The 19,572-nt window shown below is 47.8% G+C and overlaps 1 protein-coding gene across 8 annotated transcripts; it reads left to right on the forward strand.

Annotated features, from left to right (window-relative positions):
* The first annotated feature begins 3,274 nt into the window (after nucleotides 1-3,274).
* Nucleotides 3,275-19,214, forward strand: WDR45B (WD repeat domain 45B). Of its 8 annotated transcripts, none has more exons than XM_086473417.1 (10): nucleotides 3,275-3,374; nucleotides 9,276-9,350; nucleotides 11,715-11,816; nucleotides 12,459-12,546; nucleotides 13,090-13,184; nucleotides 14,883-15,073; nucleotides 16,986-17,071; nucleotides 17,791-17,892; nucleotides 18,429-18,550; nucleotides 18,889-19,214. In XM_086473417.1, the coding sequence occupies exons 1-10, from the start codon at nucleotides 3,308-3,310 to the stop codon at nucleotides 18,993-18,995; spliced, it is 1,035 nt and encodes a 344-aa protein (XP_086329543.1). In that variant the 5' UTR covers nucleotides 3,275-3,307; the 3' UTR covers nucleotides 18,996-19,214. The 8 variants fall into 8 exon arrangements, with proteins under 8 accessions (XP_086329543.1, XP_086329545.1, XP_086329544.1 ...); XM_086473419.1 differs by having other exon boundaries at nucleotides 17,034-17,071; XM_086473418.1 differs by having other exon boundaries at nucleotides 11,724-11,816.
* The last annotated feature ends 358 nt before the right edge of the window (nucleotides 19,215-19,572 follow it).

Consider the following 19,572-nt stretch of genomic DNA (forward strand, 5'->3'; position numbering starts at 1 on the left):
ATCCCCTCACGTGAAGCGTTGAACACAAGGACTCTTTTATTTAATGGCTGAGCACACTCTATGTGTGTGTCACACTGCACAGACAAAAATAAGAAAACCGAGTCTTATTTTAGAGCTTGCTCACTACAGTAATGCTGCTTTGGGGTGAATGACACGTGCAGTGCAACTGCAAGGATGGACGTCTTGCTGTTAGATTTTCATACTGCATTTTAGTTTCCGATGTGCATGATGCCATTGTTTTTACTGGTAGATGTGTTTTCATATAGGGGATAATTGTCATTATATTCGGTTCTTAATTCCATGAAATCTGGAAAGTGACTTACTGTGTAACTGTATAAAATCCTGTCTTTTTGCAAACTATTCAAAAAATACAAAAATGAGTCATTGGTTTGCATATTCAGGCAGAGGTTTTTAAACGCAATGTATTGTATACATTGTTAAATCCTACAAATAGTGCGACAAATTCTAGTAATACTGCAGTTGTCCATTTGGATTTTTTGTAAAGCTTCCTTGGTAACTTTGAAGCATTAACTTAACTAAGCTAAAAATGTATATATAATTATTATGCACATACACAACGAGGTTTTGTCCCATTAGTGTATGTAATAGATTTGATAAAGTTTTTGGTATGTTATTTAATACTTGGGGGAATTAATTTGTGGTTTAAATACTTATTTTTCTGTAAAAAAAAATAAAAAAATTACATTTTATACCACTCTACAAGAAAGTTCTAGGAGGAAAATGCCAAAGACACTGTGGTAAAAGGAACATGACTTGAAGAGCTGCTTTATAAGGAAATAACACTATTTAAAAAATAAATAAATGTTTCTGGAAAAGAAATCCTATTCTGCTTTCTTGAACTGGGGAAGGTTGTCTTCATCTTCCTTTAGAAGAATTTGAAGAACAAGACACCAGGAATGTGAAACCATCCTAAAAGCATCATGTAATGCTTTTGATAGAACATCTACCTTCACTACTGTTAACTGAAATACGGAAGAATAATACACATCAAGTCTTCCATTTGTGAAGGAATTGTGTGACTTGTTCTCCTCAGCAATAACAGTCCTTTGAGGGGTTGGTGTCGCTTCATCCCAGTTTCTTCCAGGTGTCTTCGCTGTTGTGAGTTACCCTCAAGTTACGTCTCTATAATATTCCTTCTGCATCAGCGTAGGCGTCCGCAGCCTCTGTGGGCGAGCAGGGAAAATTCAGGCCAGTAAAATGCCAAAGTTATGCCAGGACTTGGACCGGTCGATGCGTCCCTGCTTCACGGAGAGTGCAATCAGGAGCAAGTCTTCTCGTGGTTAAAGACGGAACGGCAGAATGAAGCGGGGTAGGTGGAATTCCTGTCGGATCGCTCCCTGCGGGCTGAGCAGGCCTCGCCTGCTGGTCTGCCGCTGCCGAGCAATGCTGTGGGTATCGGGGTGGAGCTGTTGCGGTAGGAACTGCATCTCCACAGCTTAAGGAATTGTACACAGCAGCTACAGCTGCAAGGGGTTAGACCTGAACCAGAGCCATTGTGCTTTGGGAGCGGTCTGGTTAGGTTTGACTAGGGGCAGGGTGCAGGAGGAAGCGTTCTCTTCCGTGCACATTCCCATTCTGTTTTAAGTTCCCTCCATGTTATAATCTTGGCCTCTTCAGTCACCGGATCACTAGTTTGTTTCCTTTCTGTAGGTGATCTGCAGTAAGAACACCTAGCTGGAGGGAGCATTAGTATGGATGTGGTGTCCTCAAGGTCAGATTCTCTGTTCCCCCTGCCAGCCAGGATAAAGACAAGGTAAGAAGGAGAGGCTAGAGGAGCATTCCTCACTTCTGGGAATGCCTGCAGCAATCCCATGTGGAGCGAGTACAGCCTGAGCCTGTAGTTGCAAAGAGGGAGATTTTAAAAATGCAAAGAAGGGGTTGTTATTCTGTATACCTAGTCTCTTGCCTGCCTGAGGATGTGAAATCTTGTAAGGATGCCATGTGATGATTTTATTTTATTTTTTTATATATCTAAGACTGCACAAAGAATTATGTACCAACCAGTCACTGTAGATAGCTCCAATGAGCCGTTGTAAACTGAAAAGCTGTAGTAAATCCCAAACAGAAGTCTGCAGTAGAGAAGAGTAGGTCACAAATGTGAAATGCAGCATCAAGCCATCAGCGTGGAAAGCACAGAGCAAGTATAGAAAAGGAGGTGAATGCATGTGAAGGATATGGAATAGCTGGCATTTGTGAGCACACATGAAGTGTGGGCTTTCAGCTAATCAGACAGTCGTGAAATTGTTCAGGATGGAAGGGATCTCCGGAGGCCATCGGGTCCATCATCTTGCTTAAGAGTCAGTTCACTGTTGAACTCCCATCAGGTTGCTCAGGGCCTTGGATCTTGGAAACTTCCAAGTTTTCAAGGGGTTTTGGTTTGGTTTTTTGTTTGGGGTTTTTTTGGGGGGTGTCAGGGCTTTTTTAGTCAAGTTAGGGCATCCCTTATTTTAGCATATTCTTTCTTCTGCTCTTACTAGTTTGATGCTTGGTGTGCCCTTGATGTGGGAGCTTCCCACTAAATGGTCCTTTAGACGTGGGAGAGGCCCCAGGGGCTGTATCCTCCTGTTCTATGGGGGTCCCCCGACTCGCACCAGCTGGCAGCTCAGGCTTTACCCACCCCAGCTCCGAGGCCAGCAGCCCTGTTTCGGCCTTGGAGAAGCCCGGGATGATCCCCCTGCGCTGGCCCTGCGAGGTCAGGGCTCCCCTGTGAGGAAGAGGGGATCCCCACCGGCCTGTCAGGCCCACGCAGGGTTCGAGGGGGTAAACGCACAGGCCCGAGTTCCCCAGGAGCCCTGAGGAACGACTGACCACCCCGGCGGTGAGGGGCAGGCCCGGCCCCAGCCCGATCCTCCCCGCACTGGGGCCCTGCGCCACCCTCGGGGCACATCCTCCCAGAAGCAGCCCCCTGAGAAAACCCTTCTTCCTCAGAGACATCTAGCTGGAGCCGATCGCCCTCCTCCGGCTCAGCGGTGCATCCCGCCCCTCTCCCCCCTCAGAGCCCGCCGCTCCCACCGCCATTCCTCCGCCGCCCGCAGGGGCGCGGCGCGGCGCCACTCGATTGCTCGGCGCTCCTGACCCAGGCGGGTGGATGGCCTCTGCGCTCGACGGCGCTGCCTGGCAGGGTCGGAAGCAGCCGCCGGCCTGTCCGCTTCGGCTCGGCTCGGCCCGGCCCGGTTCGGCTCGGCTCGGCTCGGCTCGGCTCGGGCGGGCTCCCGCGGCGGGGCTGAGGCGGGCGGGCGCCGCCATGGTTTAAAGAGCGGCGGGAGGACGCGAACGGGCAGGAGCCATGAACCTCCTCCCGGCCAACCCGCACGGCAACGGGCTGCTCTACGCTGGCTTCAACCAGGACCACGGTGAGGTGGCGGGGCCGGGCCGGGCCGTGGGGGGGCTGCGGGGCGCGGCGCCGCCGGGGGAGCGGGTCCCGCCCCGCCCGGCGCGGTGCCCGGGGCCGGCGCGGGGCGGGGGCTTCTCTCCCCCGGGCCCGGCCCTGGGGAGCCGGTTTGTGCCGCGGTTCGCGGTCGGGGGCCCGGCGGGGGTCACCGCCCGGAGCCGGTGAGGGGGTGCGGCGCCCACACTGGGTCTGGGCCCGCCGCGGCTCCCGGCAGCGGTGAGTAACCGGGACCCGGCGTGGGCGGCCCCGCCGCGGGAGGGCGGGCTGTCCCGGGCTGCGATCCCGGCCCTCGGGCGGCGGCGGGGCGCGGCGACCCTCACTGCATGGCTGCTCCGTCGCCCCCGCGGTGGCCGACAGGGTGCCCGAGGTCTGGCCGCGGTAGTTGCCGCGGTAGATGTAGCCCCGGCGTTAAAAAGCCGTGAGGGCTGTGCCTGTAGGGTGCGATTTAACCGTTCTGCCCTTGTTTTAGCTCTGGTGTGCCAGCGTGTGTGTACCCAGGCACTTCGGAGAGGGCTGGTTGGGCGGAGGGGGGACAGTCGCGTTTAAGGAGCATCTTCAAAGGCATCTGCCTCTCGGGTGGTGCTTTGGTACTCGCTACAAGTTGCGCTGCTTAAAATTGGCTGGCTTCCCCTGTCAGTTGTATAAGTCTGCCTCAAAACCTGTGCTTAAAGAGGTGTTCCTTTGAAACGGCGTTACTGAAAATGCAGCTCACAAAACGTCACTTTCTCAGAGTAAGCACTCTGCATTCGAAGTTAGTGGTGTAACTTTTTTTCTTTCTTTTTGCCTTATTTGTATTTTTAAAATTAAGGTTAAAACTACTAATCATACTGGCAGACAAATACAGATACGTGGACCACTGAAAAGCTTCAGTGTATGGTTGGTTTATTTTTTTTTCTTTGTTGGAAAGGGGAAGGCCTTTTCTAGAATGGGGGTGCATATGCCTCGTCTTGGTTTTGTGGTGTAAAAATAGCACCAGTCTTATGAGTAAGTGTCGTTTCTGTGGAACACAGAACAGAAGGTCATCGTTTAGTAACGTCCTTTTGACTTAACAATACTCTTGCCTAAGACAGCCTTGCAGCTTCTGTCATTGTAGGCTGCAGTTCATATACCTGTTGCTGATGCTGTTGGGGTCATGTGTAAACACGAGTGATTCTGTTGATCTTAGTCTAACATCTCAGATGACATTTTGTCGTTAGTATACCAAGCTGTTAATGAAGTGAGCCTCTTGGTAGCTCCTTCATGCTATTCTGTTGACTTGAAAACAAACAGTCTGTTTTTCAGCAACTCTGCACTTGTTTTCATCTTCCATTTGCAACAGAGTTGGAAAAAGAGATTTGTGAGGACGGGCATTTTGAATCTGCAGGAGTCTGTAATACTTGATGCTTGGCCTGTGCTGGGGCTGGGTTATAAAGAGAGCTGCGTAAGAAGTTTCTCTTTTACTGCAAAATGCCTTTAGAACATCATTTTAATGTGTAAAACTTACTTTACCTTAAATTCTGTAGCAGTAAATGCAAAATAAACTCTTTTTTTGAACAATGTCACATCCAAAGTATGTTAAGGAATTTGTCTTGGCAGTCTGTGAGCTGACAGTGTTCAAGTCCCATCCTACCTAGCCTGGCTGGTCAATGGAACAACAACAGAAAACTTGAAGAAAAAACACGTTTGGCTTTCATTTGCAGGCTCCTGGAGTCTTCCTGCTTCTGAATGATGACTTTTGACCTGTAGGTAGCATGCTAGCTTTATACTAGTTTAGGGCCTGTTTAAAGTGTTAAAGGACAGGTAATTTCTTGGGCTGCGCAAAGAGGAGTAGGTAAGAGGAAAATCTCACTTCTTCCTTGTTGCTTCTACCGCAAATAGAAATATGAATCATTGGAGTGCTGAAGCTTAGTAGTGTGGGTGTCTGCTTGTATTGTCATAATAACCTAATTTCTTAGCAATTTAAGACTAGCCAATCCCATAATGATGGGGAGATGGGAGGAATGATCTAGTAAGTCTCTCCAAGTCTTAACTTCCTTGACTGACAAGTGATACAGCTAGCGTCGGCAGTTTTTCTGGACTGTGCTTCCCTTACTGTTTTGAGTGATACTATATTTTTATATTGGGTGCCTTTGCCGCTTTCTGGCTTTAAATTAAAAACCAGAGAAACGATGTAAGCCAAAAAAAATGTAAGGCCCATATTGCAAGGTGTTTTCAGTTGTTTTAAAACAGAATACTCTGACTATAGGTCCTTAATTTCAAGCTGGTGTACTCCTGATTTCAGGTGCTTTTCTAATGCTTTCGGAAGGACATGAAAGTGCTTTACAGAAATGAATAGACAAAACATCGCAATAAATTACCATAGCAGACGGTAGATGTGTAAATTGCTGATGAGTTTCTCTTTTGGCACTGTTGTAGTCTAAAGCTAGTCTGAAAACTGAGGTGTGGACTTGTTTTGCTGTTGAAACGCTTGGCTTGTTAATTTGATCTCCTTTAGTGGACTGAAATGCTTAGCTATGGGATCCCATAAACGTTAGTAGGATTCTGTGCTCTTTCCTACGGCTTTAGACAAAACTTGCTGTGGCGAGAAACTAGCCCTAACGTGCTAGGAGCTGTGCCTGCCATAGCCACTTCACTAGGCTTCACTGCTGCAATTTCTGGATCTCTGGCCCTAAAGCCTGCAGATTTCTTTGTGTCAGCATGCCCACTTCAGCATCTTCTAGGATAGTCATTAATTTAACCCTTCCTTTTTCATCGGTTTTGGAAAAAAAAAACCTCACTGTGGCCTCACTGGGACTGTTGGCAAATAGTACTTTTACTGTAGGGATAAGCACAACTGCAGGTTAGGGTAATAATTCTGTAATAATTAACTTTTAAAAGTTTTTTTTTTGTAAGTATCTGAATTGTATTCTGTCAGTGGCCCTTTGACAGCATGTCTGCTCCTTCTTAAAATGAGATGTGAACTTCCTGTGGAAGGAAGCGTACCCATTCTTGCAGCAATTCCCTCTTCTGGCAGCTCCTCTCCAGCTGTCTCGTACCTAAGAGCTTACAAGCTGTAGCTGTCGAATTTGTGATCCCACTGGTGAATGTGGGATCAGTCAGATGGGAAATGCTGGGCTTCAGAGCTGTTCCTGTAAGCTGGAATCGAATGAGTAGCAATAATCTTCCTGTATGTGTTTTTTTCTCGTTTGGCTCAGGGGTTGCCATGACAGAGAACTTCATATCTCTGTCAGTAACGAGTGACTGTGTGAGGAATATCACTGTTACTCACATTCCCTCAGTTTTTCTGTGTGGTCTCCAGTTAAAGATGTGGGTATTCCCAAGACATTAAAAGCAGCCCATGTCTTAGTCACGAGGTTAGCCCTGCAGAAGAGCTGTAGCAGTGCTACAGGAAATGTAATATCTGCGTTTTATTGCTTTAGGAATGTTCCGTTTGGGTTTGCTGTAAGCTGCTGGTGTTAGCACAAGGAAAACTTTACAGTGCTCTTGTGCTGTAGAAGAGTTTCAGCATCACTCTCCTTTGTCTCTCCTGGAAATATAGTATTGTGTTATAAAACTGTCGCTGGAAAAATAATTATATGGATACACACTACAGCTACCAGAAACAGATCAGTTCTCATCCTGTACAGTATTGTTTTATGTGGAGAGAAGTGTTTCCTTTGTAATTTGCTTTCCAGTTATCCCAGTAAAGTATACTGCACAGGGTGGCAGCTTATTAGTGCTGTGATTTCAACACAGCGTGCTCTTATGTGTTCCACTGACAGAGCAAACCAAACAACGATGCCCCGAGAAGGGAGGAGGTGAAATGAATATAGTTAATTAAAAGCATCTGTTTCAGTATGTTTACTACCCTTTCTATAATTATTATATATTTGTTAACCACTCTCTAAGTGTGTTTACATATGTAAACAAGAATTTTTTTCACTTCATTTATTGCCAGGTCTTGGATACAGGGTGAAGTTGTGCCTGTGAGTCTTTTGGGTTGGGGGTATGGGTTTTTTGTTTTCTTCACTGTTTAGCGAACTGTCGTGCTGTTAGAACAGTCGGTATATTGGGTCCGTGACTGCTGTTAGTGATTACATGTCAGATAAGAGGGTTAATTTTTTTCCTTTCTATGTTGAAGGGTGCAGGGATGGATCTTGTAGTAATTTTCCTTTGTATGTGTGAGTTCAGGAAATAGGAACCCTAAGGATGCTGCCAAACGCACCCCCCACACCTCATAAGATACTGGTCTGTAAAGCAGAGGATGTGTGATGCCTTTTTTTGTTGTTGTTGCTCTTGGATTTTGATCAATTGAGGAGTTTTGTGTTTGGTTAGTTGTGTATTTTTCTGGTTTGTTTGTTTTGTTGTTTGGGTTTTTTTTTAAAGTGATCCTACTTGGAATGAAACTCTTGAAGCATTAAAAAGGAACCTCAAATGGGCTGCATTATTTTTCCCAAATTGTGGAGTTTTTAAATGAATACTGTTGTCAAGATCAAGTTTATTATATGTTTTTGTATTGTTATGCAGGAGCATTGATTTTGTTCTGTAACAAAAAGAAAAGTCACCAGTTGTATTGTTTCTTCTGACACCTTAACCCGCATGGAGGTACAAGCAGTGGAAGACATGTATTGAATGTTGCTCATTTGCTTTCCAGTGAGCATGTGCAATTTTTTGAATTGATTGAGCTTATATTAAGCTGATAGTATGCAAACCTCAAAGAAGGTTAGTTGCCTGGGTTGTGAGGACCATTGCTGGCTGTTGGTGACCTTTAACGCCAGGAAAACCTGGAATAGGCTCTTGCAGTCTGAGCCCTTTTGTCAGTTTCTGAGCCATCGCTCCCCAGCAAACCAGTCCAGTCTCATGTGGAGGAAATCGTGGGTCACCTGGCTGTGAGCAAACAGGTTGGAGACCTTACGTTAAGCGTGTAGACTTCCTTCACTCCTTCCCCCACCCACCCTGTGGTTTTTGGGGTACGGAGTTTGGGGAAGGGGTGCCTTTAGACGTAGCTCCTCCATTTTCACTTGCAGGGGTTTAAATAGTTGCAGTCATTGCAGTGCATAAGAACAAAACCAGACTAATTTGAATATCTCTGTTCCAGTACATTGAAGATCTTAACTGGGTTTTTGATACAGTGCATATAAATCGTGTAACAACTCATCTTCTGTCAGTCTGCCTCTAGTGACGGTAGCTGCTTCTAACATCACACTGGCAGCTCTTGATATTAGTCACTGCGTTCACCCAATAGCGAGTAAAACAGCAGGACAGGGTACTGGTAGTTCGATGGATTCCACTAAAAAAGCACATGCATAATTGTGTGTGTAAATGTAGCTAAAATAACTTCCCAGAGTATTTTAATCTGGCTTCTGATCATTCCCTGGTTTAGATTTAAGCTATTGGCGTTAATTCTTGGCATCGGACTCAGGAGGCTCTACACAAGAGCGTTCTTAAAAACAATGTTTGCGAAGCTCTCTTCTGTGGAAACATGAACAGTGGATCACACGTCATGTAGTCATAATCATGGTGTAAATGTGTATCTAATAGGAAAGGAGGGTTTTGCTTCATAATGACTGTTGAGCCATAAAAGTTAAAATGCAGACTTCCTTCCCTCTGTAGTGCCTGGCATGGGATACAGATGGGTCGGGAATTGCTCTCCTTTCCTTCCATTGTTTTCTCACCTGTCTAAGAAGAATACTGAGAACTTTCCACTTCCAGCAGAGGCCAGCGTAGAGGACGACGCTAAGCGGTTTTCACTTGCAAACACTAACAAAGCCTGCAAGTGGTCTTCAGCTTGAGTTTAACAATGCAGTTATTGAGTGATGCTCTTTAACCCACTGGCTCTTGCTTGGTTCTTGAGTGTATCTTGCAATTACTATATATGTGTATATATATGTGCTTTTTACTACAGGATGCTTTGCATGTGGAATGGAAAATGGATTCCGAGTTTATAATGCAGATCCACTCAAAGAAAAAGAGAAACAAGGTAAAATGCTTACTTGTTATACCGTGCTACTTCTGTCTTGGAAGCTCAGCCTCGTCGTTTTTTTCTGTAAGATTCTTGCTTTGCTTTCTCTGTTCTGTCACTGCCAGGCTTTGAGTAAAGCCTCAAGAAAGGCAGTCCGTGGTGGTCCCAGAGGGACTCTCCCTTATGCCACTGCCTGGTCAGACGTTTATATGCTATTAATTTGCATAAAGCTGGCTGATGAAGAACGTGTCTCACCTTCTTGCAGAGGCTGTTGCTAATGTTTGTAATCCTGAGCAGGAGATAAGTTCCCTAGTTATCCACAGGTTGGAGAAGAGTTGCTCACTGGAGTGGTACTCTGTACCATCAAAAGAAGTTGTTCTGTTCTGGTGCAGTAATCTGGATGATCTAGTGCAGCAACAAAACTGCTGCCTTTGTGCTGCAGATCTGAATGTAACATTTCTTGTACTTGCTTGGAGTGTTCCTTGCAAGAGCACTGTGAGCTCAGACCTCTAATACTCTAAATTCTGTGTTCTCTGCTGAAAAAATTCGGAGGATCTTAAGGCAGTAAACCTAGTATCGTGTCTTAACAGAAATTGAGATGGGCTCTATTAAGTGGGGCTTTTTATCAGAAAGCAAACATAACTGAGTCAAAATAAGGGAAAATGAAACCTAGCCATGTGATTCTAACCCTAAATACAGGAAGAAAGCTGCCATGCTAGACAGGTTTCCCAGCAGTTCCAGCCTGTGGTGATAGAAAGGATTTAATAAGAGGAAATCATATTTGAAATAGCAATTCCTATGAGACCAGGCACGCTTACGCTTACGCTTTCTAGTGCTGTAAGAGATTTCAGTCACTGTTCATGTGGCCAAAGCTGACCAACTGTTTTCTGTTCTCAATGCCAAATTCTTCCATAAGCAACATCTTTTGGGACTATCATCTGTGATAGTGTGCTGAAAGGATCAGAATTCAGGCTGAAGTCCTGCTGAGTTCCTTGTCAAAACTCCCCCTGCCAGTAGCTCCGGACTTACTTCCAGGGACTCCTGTCGTGAAATGTTTCTTATGAGTCAGGTTGCCTTTCCCCTGTGGATTCTGAGAGGTCAGACTGTACTGGCTGCATAGGTACACAGCGAAATCCTGTTAATCTTTAATGTATATTTAAACCTACCTGAGATAGACAGGCTCCAGCTGGGACTATGTGATAGGTTTCTGTAAGCCAGTATGAAACCGAGTCTTACCTGTTACGCCCTGGCTTGTCTCTCGTGCAGAGTTCCATGGAGTTCTGCATGGAGGCATCTCCTGTCAGAACCGCAGAGATACTGGTGAAAGTGACTGCTCTAACTGAGGTTCAGAACAATGTTGCATGCTCTTCAATTGTTTTGGTTTATCCTTTCTAAAGACTTTAAGACTTTTTGTCACAGCGATAATACCTCTTCATCACAAAATGAGCTGTCCTGCTTCAAGTGCTTCAATGGAGTGAAGAGGAGGATCCGGTGCAGAAGGGGGTAGTGTCCAAATACAACTGTTCAGGAAGGAAGCTCAGCAGCCAAAAGTGGTGTTGGAGAAACCGCAAGGAGTTGTATGAACTCCAGGGCTGTACTGCTCCAGTGTGACTGTCTTCCCAGGCACCTCCCTGGGCCGCACTTCTTACCTGTTCTAGCAGCTACGGGTGTGCTCCAGAGAACGGCACTAGAGCTTCTAGTTCAGTGACGTGTATGTGCGTCCTGCCTTCTTTCCTCGATCCACTGAGTCTGTAAAGACAAATCCCTTTGCAAATAAAAAGGTTCAGGAGTAATGGACGCTACTGGTATTTTTCTAAATGCCTGGCAGTAACAGAATAGAGCAACACCAGACTTGAAATGTGTGTGTGTGAGGGGGATGAATTTGAGCTAACCGGACAGTCCTCTTAAACATATTTACAAACCCACTGTATAGTAGAAATGATTGAGCTGCCCTGATGATAGTGCTTGATCTTTTCTCATGCAGCATATTTTAATGGCACTTTAAAACCTTGCAGGGTTCTTTTGATATATGAAAATGAGGCCTGTCCCAACCGTGTGACAACAGTGGTGATCTGCATTGCTGTGAAGAATAAAGCAACTTTGCTGGGAATCCTAATCTTAAACAAGCACAGACAAAATCAAACAAATAAAAAAAAAAAAAGCCAAACCCACCGTTTTTAGTCAGGGTTTCTTGTCTGTCATCCCCACTGTTAGAGGATTCTCTGGGGTTTTTTTAGCTCAGCCAGGGTGGGAAGATATTAGTCTTCTCAGGTGCCTGAGAGAAGGGCTAGATAATGCGAGCTTTTCTTGTAACGGTGGTAAAAATTAGACTGCATTTTAACAGATTCTGACACTTTTAAATAAAATATATTTGTCTTTCAGAATTTCTAGAAGGTGGTGTTGGCCATGTCGAAATGTTGTTTCGTTGCAACTATTTAGCACTAGTAGGTGGAGGAAAAAAGCCGAAGTACCCACCTAACAAAGGTGAGTCTCGAGGAGTAGATCTTGTCAACGTTTGCCTGGCTGTCTGTGTGAAAGCGCCCGAAGAACTCCCAGAGCCCAGCTCAAGGCATTTGGTTTGGGATTCTGAAGGTTGGTTGCAGGGGATGTTGCAGCAGGTTGAAGTCAACGTGGTGAAATAAGCTGCATCACTGCTGTGAACAGGCAGTAAGTGCAGTGACCAGGCTCTGAGACCTGGTGACAGAGCCTGTGCTTCTCACTGGTAACTTTGCAAAGAGAGTCTGTGGCTCGGCAGCCTGAGGGGGAAAGGTCCCTGGCTGGCAAGCTTTGTAGGAAAGCTGGCTACTTTTTTTGACTGCTGCCTTGTTTGTTTGGTAACCCTCAGAGCAAAATAAAAAAGCTGATTGTCTTTAGAAAAAAAAGTACTTTTATCGTCAGCTTTTGTGGTTAGAGTTTACGAGCTCCTGCCTGCAGGAGTCGTAGCATGAAAAAGTGGGTTGATAGGTAGGAGCTAAGTACCTTCTGGTTAGCAGGATGCCAGTCTTGCTGCTTAGCCGTGGGATGCAACTTTTGATTTGCTTTCTCAGAAACTAGTTGTTATAGGGGAGTTGATGTGGATCTTCAGATACGCCTTGATGATCTAATGCAGTGTCTGCACTGTTCTAGTAATGATCTGGGATGACCTGAAGAAGAAGACTGTCATCGAGATAGAGTTTTCTACAGAAGTCAAAGCAGTTAAGCTGCGAAGAGATAGGTAGGTGCAGCAAACGTGGTCCAAACATGCAGCTTGGCTTTGCTGCTGCTCTTACTCGTTTCCAGCTGTTTGTAGAGAGAAGAAGAACCTGCTTTAATACCAGCAATTAAAGGTAAACCAGCGTTTGGGGGCAAGCATTAGGTGTTACAGATCACAGCTCAAGTACACTGGTATCTGAAACCTTGGTGAAAAGCCTGGAAGGCTTTCTGGCCCCCTAATACAGGGAAATGTTCTCATGTGGCTGCTGCTGACTGTTTTTCTAGGTATGGGGGAGTGTGCAGGGAATTCAAGCGGCTCTCTAGAGCGAGAGCATCCTTTAACAGCTGGCGTCTGTGCGTGTGTGGGCGGAGGGGTTCTGCTGTCACAGCTTTGGATGAAAGTGCTTTGCAGGCTCATAGTTGCATGGGTTTTTGCAAGGCTGTGATTCTTTTGAGGGGGGAGAATATAGCCATTAAATCATGTGAAAGCCTTTGCACATCTGAGTTACTGTCTGTGTCCCTGTTTTACCTACCCCAAGTCATAGGAACTTCTTCTCTGTTTCAGAATTGTGGTAGTCTTGGACTCGATGATTAAAGTTTTCACATTCACACACAATCCCCACCAGTTGCACGTCTTTGAAACCTGCTACAACCCTAAAGGTTAGTTGTACGTGTGGGCTGGGGAATGGAAGCAATTGTATTCTGTTCTTGACGTGGTACTTCTGCCCGAATCAGTTATTTAGTAAGTCATTCAACAGTTTACTTACTGCGCTGGAGTCGTGCCCTTCGGAGATGCTTTTGTGTTTATAAAATGGTTATTAAAATTTATTAATACTTGGCACAGAAAAGCTTTTTCATGTACTGCTGTTATGTTGTAGGGTTGATTTCTAGAAGAACTATATGCTTTCTTCTGTAAAGAACCTGCAAACTTGATGTGTGTTGTGCTGAAAGCTTGATTATAAACACAAACTCTTGAAGCGCATCATTCTTCTTACCTAATAGAGCTAGAACTGTCTAGCAAACCATTCTCTACAGTGTCAAAAAGAGCCTAATTAGCAAATGGATATTGTTCTTTTTAAATAGCGAGGTCTGGCTTTGTCTTCTGTTGCAAGGAGCAGAAGGTGCCCTGAGCCAAGCCGGGGGGTAATGCCCCAGGCTAAGTACGGTGAGGCCAGCTCTGGGCTCCAGGTGGGTGTGGGAGGACAGCGCTTGGGTTTGACCTCAGGAAACAGTTTTGTGGCAGTAGGTTTTATTGGAAAAGAGGTGCTGTCTGGAAGGAGAGCCCCGAGGGTGGAGAGAGGAGCGTACTCCCGCGTCAGCTGCACGGTTAAGACTAGGTGTGTCAGGGAAGGTCCAAACCTGGCGGGGTGTGTGTGACGGCAGCCGTGCGAATATCTGCCTCGGCGCCCCGCTGTGAAGGTGCCCGGGGTCCCACAGCGCGTGGCCTGCAGAGAGGAGAGGTGACGGGCTGCCTGCAGCTGGCGGCTCACAGCGCCCTGAGGGACGGCTGCAGAAGCGGTGGAGCCAAACTCTTCATGGCAGTGCCGGCCGGCAGAACAGGGGGTGTTGGCCATGCTTGAGATATTACTGGAGGATCAGCTCGGACGCCAGGCAGATGTGTTTCCCACCAGGAGGCTGGAGTCCCACTCTTCGGAGGTTTTCAAGCCGAATGTGGAATTGGTGGCTGGGCTCAGGGCAGCACAGCCTCGGGCGTGCTGGGGGCATCGGGTGGAAGAGGCAGTGGAAGGATGTCGTTCCTTTTGATGCCCCCCATGGCTCTGCCAGCTGTGGGCTGAGTTGGCAGGAATTCACTTGGTATCAGCAGAAACCTGGGAGAGATGTGCTTTGCCTTAAGTGGTCTGCAAAAAGTTGTGAAGAAAAAAAAAGTGCAAGAGCCGTAAGAACCGAGCTCAAACGTGAAGGAATAACAATCGGTTTTACTGACAGGAGAAACTGAGCTATTGCCCGTTATAAACTCGAACCCTTGTTGAGCTGCCAAGGAGACTTCTTGGGGTTTTTTTAAATAGCTTTGCTGTAACAGACTGATGGAGCTGATCTCTGAAAACATCCAGATTTTGGATAACCGCAGCTAGATTACTTTGAAATAAAGTGAGGAGAGCAAGGTAGAATTATGCTACTCCCCTACTTCCCTGTGCTCTGCACTTATGGACGGATCAGGTTTTGGGATACCGCAATAGCCATTAAAATGAAATTCTGATTTACTACATGTATGTTTGTTTATTCTGAATTACCAATATTTTAGAAACATGTTTGAAAACTGGTTTAGGTTATGGAAACTACACAGTTATTTTCTCTTTTTTTTCTTTTTTTTTTTTCTCTTTCCTTTTTGTCTTTTAGGTCTCTGTGTCCTTTGTCCAAATAGTAATAATTCTCTTCTTGCATTTCCTGGAACACATACTGGGCACGTGCAGATAGTGGATCTCGCTAATACAGAAAAGCCGCCTGTAGACATACCGGCTCACGAAGGAGTGCTGAGCTGCATCGCTTTAAACCTGCAGGGAACAAGAATTGCAACCGCATCAGAAAAAGTAAGGATAAGCTCCTCTGCCTCCGCGGGGCTGTGCGTTCTGGTGTAGGGAGTCCTTCCAACAGAGGAAGTCACGCCCTTTCGTGGGGGCGACGTAGAAATAACTCACTGGAGAGTTTGTCACTGAAATAGGTGTTCTCAGTCTTTCTCTTTGCTGCTCCTTCAGGATACCCAGACAGAGCCCAGAGCCCATGCCTGAGGTAGTGTTTCTGTTCTAGCTGACTGTAGCAGTGACTCCTCAGTGACATCTGAATGCGATCTGGCCCAAGCAGTTCACGTGTTCTGTGTGTTCTTCAATAAATACTATTAATTTTTAAAGTAAGGGGGTGAGGGGAGGTTTTTTACATTTTCACCTTTATTAGTTTCTGTTTAGCCCGTGGTTCTAAAGTGGATTTAAAGAAACGCGTGCAAATAGGTCTGTCACAGTGGAGAAGTTAGTTCTGCTCTGGCTTAACTCCTGTTGCAGACCAGGAGGGAGGTGCCCTGCCTCCGTCTGTCTCATACGTACACTGCAGCTGTTTTCATACAGAGTGTAAATGGTAAAATGATTCTTGGGATCGTTACCAAATTGTGTGCAGTCGTACGTGACGTAGGGCTAACGAGCGCCGTACACCGACAGAAACCTGCGGTTGTGTGTGGCACAAACCCCTTGGGGCTGGGCTGAGGCGGACAGAGGTGGTGGAGCCGGTGACAGACCTGCCCTCTCCCTGGGAGCTCCAGCGAAGGCTGCTGGGGAGCTCCATCTCCCGAAGGAAGGCTAGTGCCAAAGCGTCCAAAGGCACTGAGGCAAGCTGTGGACTCGCTACCTTCTTCCATTCAACTGAAACGCTTTTCTCAAGGGCAAGCTGAATTAATCCAACAAGTCTGCTTAGAAGAGTTGCTACTGCACAGCCTGTACCTCAGAAAGCTTAAAAAAAAAGAAAATGCAGCCATAGTATCTCTTAGCTGAGCCTCGTTCCTGGACGTCTTCTGAGCAAAGCTCTTAAAACTGCCAGCCCCATTGCTAAACAAAGTAATAACCTGCCGAATTTGTACTAAGATGTTCCTTTTTTTGTGTAGTCAAAGAGTTCAAACAGCATTTTCAAACTGAACTAGGAGTATGGGCGAACTGCCCTACTGGGCGTAGTGTAAGCAACCCTCTCCTCATGTCTTGAATCAAAACTGAGGTGACCTTTACCTGACTCTCTCTTGGCTGGGTTCTGGTGGCCACTGGGGTGTGACTGGAGAGGGAGCTGTGTTTGTTCACCAGCTGCAGAACACGAGCTGTAGGTGACGACATGTACCCACCCCTCATCAGAGGGCAGTGCTGCTGAATTGCTGACGCCTTTGTTTGGGACACACTGACTTGTTTTGCACCTCTGGTGTCGAGCCGTTTCCTCCCGGTGAAGCACCGTGTTCTGTGCCGGATCCTGTGTAACCTGCTGGCACGGGGTCCCGCGGGCTTGGCTCGGTGCAGGGCCGGCAGGCGGCTGACCCTTCGAGATTGCCTCCACTGAACGCAGGGTAAGGCAGGACCAGCCGCAGCCTGATTATACTTCGTGGGGAAAAAAAATGGCACAGCAGCGATCAAAACAGCTACTGCCTCTGGGGAGCAAGAAGGATGATCCACAGACCCTGGGCCCCGCAGGTTGCACACGCTGCTCTAACAACGTGGGGCTGCGCTGGTGCTTTGGAACGTAACTTGGAAGCAGCGTGTGTACCAAAGGATTGTAACGTTGGGGTGATGGGGTTGGGGGGAAGTCGATCTTCTTCCCAAAAATTAACATGAAGAGAGGCTCTTTCAAATCTGCTGAGATGAAAAACGCAAGGATGTGTGTAGGGGCGTTGCTGGTCAGGGAGCACATTAGGATGCAGTCACAGATGTAAAGAGAGTCTTCTGTCTTTCCTAATCTAATGCTCGATTCCTTTTCAAGGGGACCCTCATAAGAATATTTGATACTTCATCAGGGCATTTAATCCAGGAGCTACGCAGAGGATCGCAGGCAGCCAATATCTACTGGTACGTTCCACTGCTGCTGCCTTGTCTTCTTGCGGGTGGGGTTGTGCTGAGGCGCCTGGTAAATGACACCCGAGTCCTCCTCAAAAAGCCAAGGAGCGTTAATGCTGCCACGGGCCCAAGGCAGAGCTCTCGGGCAGCCAGAGGTCCCAGGGCCGCGCTGGGCCTGTGCTTCTGGGTGAGGAGAGCAGCACCGTGTGCAGCCCGGGGCAGGGGCCGGCCGGCTCCGGGCGCTGGGGCAATGCCTCACCTTCCCGCTGAGGGCAGGGCCGCCGGGTGCCACTTCCCGCCGAGGCTGGGCTGAGCACCTGGGGCAGGGGAGGTTTGTTACAACCAGAGCCCAAGGCACAAGGGTGGCTCCAGTCCCCTGCTGGAAGCTCTCTCCCAGGAGCGGGGAAGGTTCCCTTCTGCTGAGCACCACCCCGGGGCGGGTGTGGGGCACCTTTTGTCCGATACCTGCCCGCTCCCCGGAGCAGAGGTCACGCCACTTCCAGCAGAAGTGTCCCTGTCCGGGGGCTGGTCCTGACAAACCAGGTCCTGTGTTCCCCTTCATCCTCTCAGCAAAGCAGTGCTGAGCCCCAGCTCCCGCAGGCGAGGAGCTGTTAACGCTTTGCCTGCCAGGCTGGCAGCTGCTCTGGGCAACTGCGGCAGCAGAGCGGTGTAGGCCAGGAGCTGTGGGTACGTTCCCGTGGAGGTGCCGCCACTGTCTGTGTTCTCTGCAGTATTAACTTCAATCAGGATGCTTCCCTAATCTGCGTGTCCAGCGACCACGGCACGGTACATATTTTTGCTGCAGAAGACCCTAAAAGAAATAAGCAGTCAAGGTAGGCTTGGAGCCTTTCTGAAGGCTTGGGGGGGCGCTGGGAGGGGCCTTAACTTTATGAATAGGGTTTAAAACGCTGCTCTTGTCCAGCACTAGGGAGCCCCTGCACTGCTGGAGGTGGTAAGATTATTCTGCTGGGCTTGGGTAAAGCTGCCGATTTGAGCTTATACAGGAACTGCCAAGTTTCTGCTGCCCTTTGTGGAGCTGCAGCGCTCCAGCAGAAGGTGAGGGTGGGCTCTCAGTGCCTGTCTTGGCGTGGACACTTCACATAAAGCCATCTCTAGTAAAATTCAATCCTTTTGGCAGTTTTTGCAGTCACTTAAAACCATAAAGCCAGAAAGGTACTTGTAGGGTGCCCCTTCCCTAGAAGGGGAGTCACACGTAGTACCTGATACTCAGCAGAAGAAAATAAAAAGCCCGGCAAAACCAGCAGCTGGTGCGAACCTGCGACTTGGTCAGCGGTTGTTCTAAATTGTCTGTAGTCACCATCTCACTGAGTTGTTACATATCTTTTTTTGTTTTTTTCTTCTCTTCCAGTTTGGCCTCTGCCACCTTTCTCCCCAAATACTTCAGTTCCAAATGGAGTTTTTCCAAATTTCAGGTTCCCTCAGGCTCTCCGTGCATTTGTGCCTTTGGAACAGAGCCGAACGCTGTCATAGGTGAGTAGCGGCGGCCTCCCCCGGTTCTGTCTGGAGAACCAGGCTTTGAGGTCACCGGCCCTGAGCTGGCGGGAGCACTGGGAGGGGACAGTGTTGGTGGCCCCGTCAGCTGAGAGCAGGAGCTCTCGCCGCTCAGCGCTGCGAGGGAGTCAGGGCCCAGGGCAGAAGGAGGCGACGCTGGGTGCAGCGCGGGGCTGACGCTGCCCGAGGACTGACCGACCGCGGGTTCCTCCCGAGCACCCCTCTGCTGTTGGCTCGGTTTAAGCTGTAGCTGAGGGACCAGAACCGTCGGTACCTCTGGAACAGCCGAACTGAACTTGTTTGTTTTTTTGTTTCAGCAATATGCGCAGATGGCAGCTACTACAAGTTCCTGTTCAACCAAAAAGGGGAATGCTCAAGGGATGTCTATGCTCAGTTTCTAGAAATGACAGACGACAAGCTTTGACCCGCTGAAGGAGCGCAGGGGTCAAAGCACTGCCTTGGCTATTCCACGTCTTTGGAAGGACAGTGTACGAGTGTCCGATACTGACCAAGTTTGGCAGCCCTCGCTGAGAAGCCTGGCCCAACGTGACCACAACAAGCTCCGCAGTAGTGGACTACATATGTTTATTCTCATTTCTGCAAGTATTCATCATTAAAAGCTCTTTGGGTTACTGGTCATCAACTCAAGTTTTCAAGATGTGGCTTTCCACAAGCTTGTGCCTGTTGGGTTTCTCTTAATCTAAACTGTGAAGTGACTTTAGATTAAACACGAGTGCCTGCCACGCTGAGAGACCTGCAGGGGGCTGTACACGTGTACGAGTAGCCTTAGAAAAAGGGATGTGAAAACAAGATTTTAGGCATTGCTTTACTTCCACTGAGGGGTGGGGAGCGGGGGGAATCCTATGGGTCATGCTCACATCAACCTCTGCCCGTCTGGCCAGGAGCAGGAGCGCTGCCTCCCCCCTCCCCTGAGCACATCTTACAGGGACAGGAGCTGACACGTGCGGAGCCGCAGACGACTGTAGCTTCAGCTGCCCTTG

This window comes from Leptosomus discolor, chromosome 15, assembly GCF_034619465.1.
Source record: "Leptosomus discolor isolate bLepDis1 chromosome 15, bLepDis1.hap2, whole genome shotgun sequence".
Lineage (NCBI taxonomy): Eukaryota > Metazoa > Chordata > Aves > Leptosomiformes > Leptosomidae > Leptosomus > Leptosomus discolor.

Excerpts from the sequence above, each read along its gene's own strand:
- WDR45B (XM_086473417.1), top strand. The coding sequence starts at position 3,308 with ATGAACCTCCTCCCGGCCAACCCGCACGGCAACGGGCTGCTCTACGCT. Across the intron at positions 15,074-16,985 it reads TTGCAACCGCATCAGAAAAA|GGGACCCTCATAAGAATATT; the intron begins GTAAGGATAAGC and ends TTCCTTTTCAAG. Across the intron at positions 18,551-18,888 it reads AGAGCCGAACGCTGTCATAG|CAATATGCGCAGATGGCAGC; the intron begins GTGAGTAGCGGC and ends TTTTTGTTTCAG.